General features: G+C 37.5%; 2 protein-coding genes across 6 annotated transcripts in view; both read right to left on the bottom strand.

Annotated features, from left to right (window-relative positions):
- LOC135624543 (pentatricopeptide repeat-containing protein At3g04760, chloroplastic-like) overlaps nucleotides 1–1,287 on the bottom strand; it is a 3,243-nt gene extending 1,956 nt beyond the window's left edge. For both annotated transcript variants that reach the window (XM_065128260.1, XM_065128261.1), the window contains exon 1: nucleotides 1–1,287. This exon is cut by the window's left edge and continues 909 nt beyond it. In XM_065128260.1, the coding sequence (XP_064984332.1) occupies nucleotides 1–1,158 (1,158 nt within the window). In that variant the 5' untranslated portion in view covers nucleotides 1,159–1,287.
- Nucleotides 1,288–1,289: 2 nt separating this feature from the next.
- On the bottom strand, nucleotides 1,290–11,215 carry LOC135624544 (uncharacterized). 4 transcript variants are annotated; one of them, XM_065128263.1, is made up of 11 exons: nucleotides 11,077–11,215; nucleotides 10,091–10,201; nucleotides 8,875–9,282; nucleotides 8,491–8,601; nucleotides 6,580–6,670; nucleotides 5,269–5,337; nucleotides 4,643–4,720; nucleotides 3,868–3,957; nucleotides 2,153–2,203; nucleotides 1,768–2,001; nucleotides 1,290–1,652 (listed from the first exon to the last, which is right to left on the bottom strand). In XM_065128263.1, exons 2-11 carry the CDS (start codon nucleotides 10,174–10,176, stop codon nucleotides 1,533–1,535), a joined length of 1,338 nt encoding a protein of 445 aa, XP_064984335.1. In that variant the 5' UTR covers nucleotides 10,177–10,201; nucleotides 11,077–11,215; the 3' UTR covers nucleotides 1,290–1,532. The 4 variants fall into 4 exon arrangements, with proteins under 4 accessions (XP_064984335.1, XP_064984334.1, XP_064984336.1 ...); XM_065128262.1 differs by having other exon boundaries at nucleotides 10,894–11,209; XM_065128264.1 differs by having other exon boundaries at nucleotides 10,091–10,216; nucleotides 11,077–11,206.
- Between the last annotated feature and the right edge of the window lie 191 nt (nucleotides 11,216–11,406).

Raw genomic sequence — 11,406 nt, 5'->3', positions numbered from 1 at the left:
CTTGCAATAAGCAGAGATCAATGGGTCATAGCTATAAGCGTCAGGCTTCAGTCCCCTTCTGATCATGTCCTTGAGCAATTGCTTTGCTCTCTCAACCTTGCCTTCATGACACAGAGAATTGATCAAAACACTGTAGGTGACATTGTTGGGTTTCAGACCTCTTTCAAGCATTTCACCGATCAACTTCTCTGCGTCCTCCCATCTCTTTCGACTCAACAACCCACGAAGCAAGATGTTGTACGAAATCACGTCCGGGTCGCAACCTCTCGACGGCAGGCTCTTCAGGAACTCATGGGCCGCGTCCACCATCCCTTCCTTGCACATCCCACGAATGATGGCATTGTACGTGTAGTTGTCAGGTCGAAGCCCCTGCGACACCATCTCGTCCAAAAGTTTCATCGCGTCGCCGATTCCACCTTGCAGCAACGCCGCCTCTATCAGAATCGTGAACGTGATCACCGTCGGCTGGCACTTGTCGTCCAACAGCCGGTCCAGAGCCTCCAACGCCAGATCCAGCTTCCCCCTGCTGCAAAGACTGCCGATGAGGATGTTGTACGTCACGATATCAGGCGGGCAGCCCCGGCTCTTCATCCGGCCGAGTACCTCGATGGCCGCCTCGATGCGGTTGGCCTTGCAAAAGCCGCTGATTAGGGCATTGTAGGCAAAGACGTCGGGCTCGCCGTGGGCTTCCAGGATGTCCAACACCCTGACCGCCTTGTCGAGCTTCCTCGAACCAAACAATCCCTTGATGAGCTTGGTGCAGAGGATCACGTCGGGCTTGTACCCTTTGCCCACCATGTACTCGAGGAAGTAGAGCGACTCGCTGAACTTTCCAGCTTTGCAGGACCTGTTGAGGAGCTTCACGTAGTGGGACTCCCCGGAATCTGGGATTTGAGGTCGGGAGGCTTGGGTTCCTGAAGAAGCCCTCGAGACCTGGTGGCGCTGTGGCGACGGGACACCTGGATTCCGGCATCCGTAGGCGATGGCATGGGGGGCGACGGGATTCATGCGGGGGGTGGATGAAGGCAGGCACTGGTGGAGGAAGACTTCATGCAGAGCGTTCATCGTGGCATCTGTGAGCATGACTGAGCTCACCGAGAGGGGCAGCAGTTCAAGCGTTGGAGGTGGAGGATATAAAGAGTTCCGGATAAGGAACATTTGTTGGGGAAGTAGCCGCAGCGAGATGCAGTAGTATCAACCATTCAATTGGACCGTATCTGATTCATCTGCTGATCACTGCTTTGTGCGGCTCAATGTGATACCCAAACCATGTGACTGTAGCATAGTCGTAATAATAATCTTCATGTTTTGACATTAATAATTCATAAGATTTTCCATGGGAAAATAGTAATACTGTACTTACTACAATATTTATGATACAATTAGAGTTGACTTAGAGAAAACAGTCAACCAAACTAACAATGACACATCAGTTTACAGATATGATTGACTTTTTTAAAGGGAGCAGTATCATAAAATTAGAGATTAATAGCTGAAGATAACACCTTAAACAGTTTTCCTGTGGTAGGCAGTCAATTTAGTAGACTTTCCCAACATGTATTTTTTCCTGAGCAAGTCTTCAGCAGAATGGGTTTCAGATCTTTGACTCCCTTGATGATCTCTTCATGCTTGGATTGTTGAGGCAGGAAGAACTGTGAAAAAGGGAAGTGGACAAATGACAAAATCAAACATCATGATGATGATTCAACATAAGGTTTCTCAATGCAGCAACAGATCTGGTAATGAAAATAATCGTCATGCATGGACCTTCAAAATCCACAGTAAATATGAAGCGCCATATCGTGCTTGATCTTGTGTATCATCGAATTCATCAGGCGAGATGTTCAGGCAGGACTTTACAAGCTGTAGCTCTTTAGCAAGAAATTTTTTGATTTTGGAGCTAATAAGATTGTCATCAGGATCCAGGATGACTGCTCCTTCGTTGGTCGTGAAGTGTTTTATCCAACATTGAGAGAGGAACCGGCGATGGATCCATAAGGCCTTGAAAAAATATCCAAACGAAAAGAAATTATGTTGCCTGAAAACTCATAAAATTTAACTGTGGTTTCATAAAAATCATAAAACCTTTATTGCTAAGAGAGCAACACAAACATTTACAACAATCTAGCGATATTGAATATATGAACCAAACCTCTCTTCCAATATAGCGAGTTAAGAGCAACTCATTCCATTGGAGCTCTTCCTGAAAGGAAAAAAAGATAATTCGCAGTTTTTTTTTATCTTATTGCAATAGTTAAGAAAACATCATTGTGTCTTAGTAAGGAACAAGAAAGCAAATTTGTGGCATTAGGTGTCATGAAAATGGCAGACATAACAAAATATTAGGCCATGTGGATATGAAATTTGAGCGGTGAGGATGACATGAATTATGTAATTGTAATCGATATGCAACTAAAGCTGATGCAAATTTAACAAGATAGTATGCAATAAAAATCAACCGGTAAATGTAGTACTAAGTTAACAATGCATATGGATTATAGCTGAGACAAGTTAAAGAATAAGCTAGCAATATCAATTACTACAGTTATAAATTACACTTCGTTTGACAAGCATTGCCTATGACACTTAACAAACCAAGAAAGCAACCAAATGACAATCATCCAAAGCATGTTCAGCTCAGCAGGTTGAATAATCTCTTTCAAGAAAAAAAAGCTGCAGTAACCATATACATGGCAAAATTGGCAGTAAGAACATGTTGATCAATTGGAGTTGAGAGTTGCTTGTAGGCCACCCAAGAATAGGATGTGGCTCAAGTAAAACTATAACTGAAATGACTGACATTCTGGACAGGATCATATACTGTTGATACTGGAGTCAGAAGTTGATGGTACTGTAATGAATCAGATGGGATGTGGCAATGTGGTTTTGGGATGCAAAAGGTGTTGCTGCAGTGTCATTGTTGGTGGTTGCATTATCTTAGTAAAAAGGGGTGTCAGAAAATTTTACGGCTTTAGATAAAACCACTTGAATAAGGCATGAATGAGGTAATGGCTTAAAAAGATGTCAACAGCAAAATCTTCAGAAAGAAGAGAAAGAAAAAGGCAAAGAAAGAGTAAAAACAAAAAGGAATATGATTACTTTGCCCAAGAGGAATTACATCACAGGCTTTAAAATTTTAATGAATTCCCGGGAGATCAAAATGCCCTTTCAAAATACTTCTAATGCTTTTCTAATCTAATTGCAACTTGGATTTGAAAGTAGACCCAATGCCTAGACTAGCTAAAACAAATAAAAACATAAAAACATAATTGAAACAAACTGATAAAAGTCCTTAAATAACTAAAAAGTTAGCATCAACTCCTCATAGCTAACTAGCGTTGACAAGCACCAAACTCCTCACCAGCCTCTATCGTGCATCGCCAATCCATTGATCCTGATACTGACATCAGCTTCTGATACTGATATTAGCTTCTGATATCAGCAACAGGGATACGGTGGAGTCCTTGCTGTGCATCACTAGAAAAAAAAGTATACATATAGAAAAAGCAGCCCACTCATCGAGGGTACTCCTAGAGCATGGGAACGGTTGATTGTTTCTATTATTTGGACTCGCACTAAGTTTTGAAATAACACTCCACCAAGGCCCACTGCCCTAATCAAGAATACTAAGCGTGGACTCCTTTATGTGAAAACAAGAGAAGTATAGAGTTAGAACAAATTTACATGCACTTGGTTTGACTTCAGTTCCTAGAAAGATCATGGTGAGAGATTCACTTTAACTCCTATTAGTATCTCATGAATGTATCTGTTTACGAAAAATTAACACCACAAGGAATTTTTCAATTCTCATTTATCCTCAATATAAAGAAAACATGATCTAGCATGACCTAAATGAAAGAAATTCACCTTCCAAATAAAACAAACATCAAACTTGCAATCGGTGGAAGCTTCACCATGTTTCAAATGATTGCCCTCTAGCAAGTTAAGCATCAATTGCTGCAGTCAAGAAGACTAAATCAGTGCAAGTGTATGTATTGCTTAATATCTGTATAAATAAATATATATATATATATATATATATATATATATATATATATCATTCAATTATGATGATATTCAAAGAATCAAGTGGACGTATATAAATTGATGTACTAACTATCAACAGAAAGATTACACCACCAGTCCTTGAACTTTGTGGCAAATTTCAAATGGGTCCCAAACTTCAAATCTTTTTTGTAATTGACTTCCTAAACCATAATTATAAAAAGATTCATTTGGCTGTACAATAACAATTAATTTGCAAACATGGCATAAATATTAACAAAAAAATGTTATCCAACATGCCCATGTTCCCTGAATTTTGTCTTGAATCATATTGGGAATGTCAAATAACTTTTCTCACTGATGTTTTTTCGAGTTGGCAAGCCAATTTTTAAAGTGAAGGCAAGTAAACTTTCCGTCAATGATTATAAATGAAAGCAAATGGTAGGACTTGATTGAAAAGTTAATTAATAATTTTAGAAGACAATTTGGCCAAATCAAAGTTTTGGGACCAAAATGAAAATTACCACATGGTATAATGACTAGTGTTGTAATTTACCTAAACATACATAATACCAAAAAATTCATAATTAAGAAGGCTAATAATGCAAGGATTAAAACACATTATGAAAAAGCTTACTCTACGATAGTTGAAACAGCAATTATCAGCAACATGCAGCTCTGCCCATTTTTTTGATTTGTCCAACTCACCAAGCACCTGCAATTATTTCAGTGCATACTTGACAATTTGCACATTATATCTTGATAATTGCTGTAAAATTCAATGCTTGAAAACAAATGGCGAAAGTTTCAGCCGTTCACTGAAACTAGGTACACTAAAAATCAAAGAATCTTTACCATTTTAGCATACAAAACAACGTAAGATTTTGTTGATGTTAGAACAAAATGCAGTTACTTCACTGGTCAATCATATAACCTCCAACATCAACTCAACATCACTTTATCTAGAGTAAAGAAATAAGTGCTTCATGCATATAATTAACCAAGTATCATCATGTTAACATATATCTTGGTAATACTTGATTATACATTTATTTTATTTTATTTTTATTTTTTTGGTGATACTGAAAAGTACAGGTTCATATATGGCTAGCTATCTTGATACAATACTGGTCCAAGACCTTGTTGAAACCAGTATTGGACCAGCATTATGAATCATGATATCAGCATCCCTACCACAATAACATAATTTTGTAATCAAGCCCTCTGTTACCTATAAAAATTGAAAATCAGCTATAATCTAACCTGAACTCTTTTCATGTAAGATATAAGCCAACAACGGTGGGTCCATGCACGATAATTCATCTTTGATTTCTGCAGACATACAAGAATTGAGTTAGCATAGCATAAATAAGGAAATTATGCTATCAAATCTATTGTTCATGCCACAACATATTCATAAATCATATGACAATTAAATACTACTGAGGTCCATGAATATTATACATGGCTTCTAATATATGACATTTAAGGTGAATCAGCCAATTAAAAGTTAAACAAGAAAACAAAATTTTGCTCCCATACATAAGAATTAAATCTAAAAGAAAATGAAACAGATAGAAACCAAGCTCTATATTATTTTCGCAAAAAACTGCACCAAACAAAAATGATCATGCAAGGGATATGCCTAAAAACTTCTGTGTGAGGGTCAAAGAGGACTCGATTGTCTGCTTGTCAGCCAAAATTGATGAGAAAGACACCTCAAATCACCAGAGCCATAAATCAGATTGGTATTTTAGACCTAAAGACAGTGGTAGTGCATTGTGGAGCAGTTGGCCAGATCACAAAATGGAGCCATCACTTGGCAGCTTCTTTTTCTTCTTCCCCTCTTTTTCTGTTTTTCTATTTTCTCAGTCTTCTTCTCCTTCCTCCTCTTCTTTTTCTTACTTTTCTTTTCTTCTTCTCTATCTGTTGCTTTTGCAGCAGACCCTTTTCTTCTTTTCGTTGGCTTCTTTTTCTTTATTCTATTTTCCTTTCTGTGCAGAGAAAATGATGTGGGTGAAGGAACATAGAAGATCTATTGTGCCACTAGTGGTCATGTTGTGCGAAGGAACATAGAAATCAGGGCAGTGGCGCTAAGGCACTCAGGGCCTTTTTTATCTTTTTATTTTTATGATGTCAAACCTTAGAGGACAAGATTGTGCTCATTACTTGGTTGTATAAGCTTGCAATTTAGACTTTCTGTCTGCTTAATCTGTATGACACTAGTCTGGCTCAACTTAGACAGCCTAGCTTCTACGGTTTAGTAGCAAACAGAACAGATCAATCAGTTTGTTCTGGTCCCTATGCAACCTCAATCTAGTTATAAACCCAAACAGCTCAAGGGTCTGGTTGTCCATTTTTTGGATCAGATCAGCCAATTCACTGGTACTAATTAACTACGATTAGGAATAAGCAGGTAAGGAAATAGGATTACATTCCATAAATATTGGTCATATTACTTAATTTGTATTAATGGTGTCTAGTTAGCTATTAAATCAACTATAATGGAGAGAACATCATGGACAAGAGTTAAACAACTTAGAAAAGAAAAGGCAATTATTTAGGAGAATATACCTCTGCTATTTTCTCCACAAGATCAGATTCCTCCCTAATAATATCTTGTAAGTTCTGACACTTCTCTCCCAGTATCTTAATAACCCATCTCCTGTAACCCCCAGAAAAACATTTCTTATTCAAACTAAATTGAAAACTAGACCATTCTGAACGATTAAATAAAAATGCATACAATGTATGCAGCCTATGAAGCATAAATACATATATCATATGTTGACAAGACATGACATGGATAAGCCAATACACCAAAACTTGAAAAATTAGGAGCAATACAGCATAAATATCACAAGTTCACAACTATATGTATATATAACAGTTTGGCATTTATTTATCTTAGAAAAAGTATTCATATATCGTGATTTATGATAAATAACAACTGACTAAAACTCCTAACCTCTTCATGTTAAAAAATATTATTTTAGTAACAGAACATGTCAAGAATATAGAAGAGATGATAAGAACCTATAAAAATATAGTAAAATCATTCCAATAATTTTTACAAGATTTACACTTAATACAAACAAAAAAAAGAACTTATCTATTCATATATCCATTTCCATAATCTAGAAGTATTCGAGTAAAAAAGGAATTCTCCCTAAAAGTTATCCTATGTCCCATAAGCAATCTTAAAGGACCAGTCTGTTTAATAGTTATTTAAAAATAGATGCTACAAGGAAATTTCCAATAAGAACAACAAGCAATTTCAAGTATCCATATTTCATGAGTAATAACTAAACAAACACATTGTTCAGTTGGTCTTGATATAGAGGAAGCAAAAAGGTAGTGGTGTTCTTCAAAGGGAGGGATTATACGAGTTTGTCTCATTCCTCTACCAAACAACTTTGGCTCATTACTAACCCTCAATTATTATGCACCAAGCAAAGTTGGACAAAGTAAATTAATGGAGTTGCACTAGTAAAATCATAGATTTTAAAGGAGTTACACATAGTTTAAAACTTAAGGAGGCCTTCCAATGGGATTAGACATGGGTACCTTGATACCTTGAGTACTTCTTTGAATAACTAGTGGTGCTTGCAGGTTAATCCAATTTTGAAATGGAAAACAAATGAATTTGATACCTGAAAAGAATTCTGGTAGCATGAGTCAATGGCTATGTTAAACTTAATTATTTGGCAAATTTTTCTTTTCTTCAAAAGAAACAACTACAACCAAACGCAATAAGTAATCACGTATTTCCAAATAAATGGGTGGTATTTGAATACACAATTAACTATCACCTTCCATGTTTAACAGATATAGGTTCTCCAGATAATAGTGTCTAACATTGACAATAATAGTTCTTTTTATCAAATCATGGAATGATGAACTGGAGGCGCCATTATTACATATGTAATAGATTACCTATGTATCTATTACAAAACTGATTAGGATTATAAAAACATGTAAAAGAATTGGATAAATTTACTTCTATTTATTCTTTTGACTTTTGGAATTTTATTATAAACTTTAATTTTTTAAAAACCAAAGTTTTGGTTAAAGTAAAACACTATCAAGTCCTCTGATCTGTCAGAAAGACTTTAGAGATCTTTTACGCATACAAAGAGTTGTACATCTTTGTTTTTATAAATATTGGTGTTTCTATCCATGCATACTAAAATGCAAAGAAAAAAGAAAAAAGATTCTGTTTTGGATAAATTTATAGATTCAAAATTAGTCTTTCTAATTAGTTTCATCAACAGAAAGAAAAAAAAAAAAAAGAAAATTACTATTGCAAAGAAATGCCAAACCATATGCATTAACATACATAAAATATGTTCAGCTAGATATTTGTTGAATAACAATATTTTGATTCATTAACATCGAATCGTTTGTTTGATTGGACCGAAAAAAAAACAAAAAAGGAACCTTAAAGCTTAGAACTCCTACAGTGGAAAATGAACTAAAGGTTACCTTTGACTCCAGGCATAATCACATTTTGGCGCATATGCAAGAATAAGTGTGGAGAATCGGAGCTCCTCCAAAAATAGTGAAATCTCAAGTTTCCTAGAAAGCACTAGTCTCCTGTAAAGACACAAACTACTGATCAATAACATTTTATTTACCTTGCTAATGTATGCTCCTCTATACAAGCACATAATCCCTACATCTTACACAATATAGTCTATGGAGACTTCAGATTGTTTCATCTTTGTATATGTTTTGCAAAAAATTCCATGTTTACAATGGGAAGAAGTTTAGTCCATTTATTTCACCAAACACTCATGTTTGTGTATGATGTCTATTAAAATTTGGTCAACAAGTTGGCACCAAGGAAGACATAGAATGACAACTGACCTGCAATTCCAAGCACTGGCAAAGTTGAAACTTAAAATCAATAAGGCCTTAGTGTGTTTTAGTATCTCATTTTCCAGAAGATGATCTAAGTTTGCTCCAGAAGTTACACTACAGAAAGCACCGCTGTTCAGAGATAAGTTGATAGAGGCTTTATATCTTCTGGATACATCCATATACGCATGCCGAGCAGCAACACATAAATGACAGAGCACATGTGTGGAGATTGCCAACTTATGATCTCTATTCCAAAAGGTTGTCTTGTCATATTGGACTGTATTTGACTCTGTAATACTCGTCTCAATGTTACCATCAGCTAACCGAACTGAAGTTGCGAGTGTGGGAGAGGAACTGCTTGAATCCTCATCAAGAGATGCAAACTGGGATGGGTGCAAAAAGCCTATTTCGTCACTGCACAGAGTAGCAGCAAACCCAAAATGCATGATCATTAAAAATGTAAATTTATAAACATGTGATAAAAAGAAAAAAAAACATCCCAAGCCCAAAAGCACTAAATAGTTATTCCACCAGAGGACCCATATTAAAGAGCATTTTATAAAGTACAAAGAAACCTAGTCTTTACATATCACACCCAAGAAGTTTAAAATATGGTTCAGGCTGGGATTTACCAATCCAATGGCTGACTATGATGCTAATTAGACGGTTTTACCTGGTTCGGTCTGGTATAACATCATATTAGGCTTACCAGGTGGAAAATAGACTGGTACCAAAATGCTTACTGATTGGTATCAGTATGAACTTTTTTTTTATTTTTTTAACAGTTATTTGTCCTTTTTTCCTTTTTTTTTATATTTTTCTCAAATGCTCTCTCTCTCTCTCTCTCTATTTTTCTCTCCTCCTCGCTCGCTCTGTCGTGCTGTCATCACAGTCTCCAACTCACCACATAGTTGGTGTCTCCTCCTCATTCGTGTCATCACCTCATCCTCCTCCTACCGTTAAGCCTCATCCTCTTCCTCCTCATCTTGCCCTCTTTTCTCCACCGACCTGTACTGAGCATCAGTATGTCGACTGTACTGTTATTGCACCAGTGTTGTCATCGACCGAAATTAGCACCAGACCAAGATTTTAAACCATGGTCACACTTAACCTATTTATCAATTACTACATGGTTTCCTGAAAGTTTGGTGCTGAAATGATATTTGGCACGGAAAATTTGTCATATGATGCTGCAAGAAAAAGGGAACATTGCTGAGCTTACATAAGCTTATCTTCTTCCAAAATAACTTCGAATTGCTCTAGTAGATTCGTCTCGTATCCTCCTGGAAAGCTTGAATCCTTCTCCATTATTCAAACCTTCTGTCTCTAGAAACTGAAAGGAAACAAACTAAGAAATATGGGCTCATAATATATACATATATAGGAAAAGGGAATAATGGACACTGGCCTGTTCGGTGCCATCTTTTTAAGAACAGTTTTCTGCTATTTAGAAAAAAGAACAGAAAAAGGTTGTTTTAGTAAGTGTTTCTTGTTTTCGGTCTTTCACAGACTCCCTCCTCAAAACAGTGACTGCAAAGAAAAGCTAAAAAAACACGACGACACTCGCAACCAACTTTGAAGATTTGACACATTGGCAAGCTAAATTATACAGTAAAAGATGAGGGACGACATAAATCGTTACTCCCAATTTGCACACCAACTGATGATATCTCCAGTCAGAAGAAGAAAGATGAAGGACAGCTGTTTGGGCTTGTTCATAGAAAACATTTCGCAACTGTTCTTGGGATGGTCTCCTGAAAGTACCTCTAACCTATTTCCTAGAATCAAAATAGCCTATAGTTCGTCCGGGTATCGTTCTCAAACCCCATCGCGATTGTTGAGCCACATGATACAGACACGAAAGATGATGTCGTTTGATGCAGACGCCACAGTGGCAAACGTGGTGGTGTTGTTCCGCTGCTAGCTTAGACAAGAGGAGACAAGGGAACACATCTCCCTGGCGTAGGGCACAGGGACTTTGCCGATGCAAGGCCAGAGGAGGAAGGGAGAGAGGAGACAGCTTACCAACAACGGGTCGACAGATCAACGCGTGTCGGCAGCCAATCGCCGCCGTGCGTCGGGGGGAAGGAGGCGTATGCCAGTTGGGTAGATTCTCGTGGGAATAAGGGAACACATCTCCCTGGCGTAGGGCACAGGGACTTTGCCGATGCAAGGCCAGAGGAGGAAGGGAGAGAGGAGACAGCTTACCAACAACGGGTCGACAGATCAACGCGTGCCGGCAGCCAATCGCGGACTTTCGTCCGAGGAAAGAAGGAACGCGTATCGGCAGCCAATCGCCGCCGTGCGTCGGGGGGAAGGAGGCGTATGCCAGTTGGGTAGATTCTCGTGGGAATAAGAAATCCTCCGTCTAAAATTTGTTTTCTAGTTTTTGGTTTTGGAAACAAATTCCGGCCATTATTCTCAAAAACAAAAAGCAACTATTTCTTTATTTCCTTTGGATTTTTTTTTTCATATATATCCTTTAAATATCTAAATATGCTCCTAATTAGTCTTTCAATATACCGCAGTCAACCCATT

Source organism: Musa acuminata, chromosome BXJ2-10 (assembly GCF_036884655.1).
Source record: "Musa acuminata AAA Group cultivar baxijiao chromosome BXJ2-10, Cavendish_Baxijiao_AAA, whole genome shotgun sequence".
Lineage (NCBI taxonomy): Eukaryota > Viridiplantae > Streptophyta > Magnoliopsida > Zingiberales > Musaceae > Musa > Musa acuminata.
The sequence above is the reverse complement of the archived record's forward strand: the minus strand, read 5'-3'. Positions and strand labels throughout refer to the sequence as shown.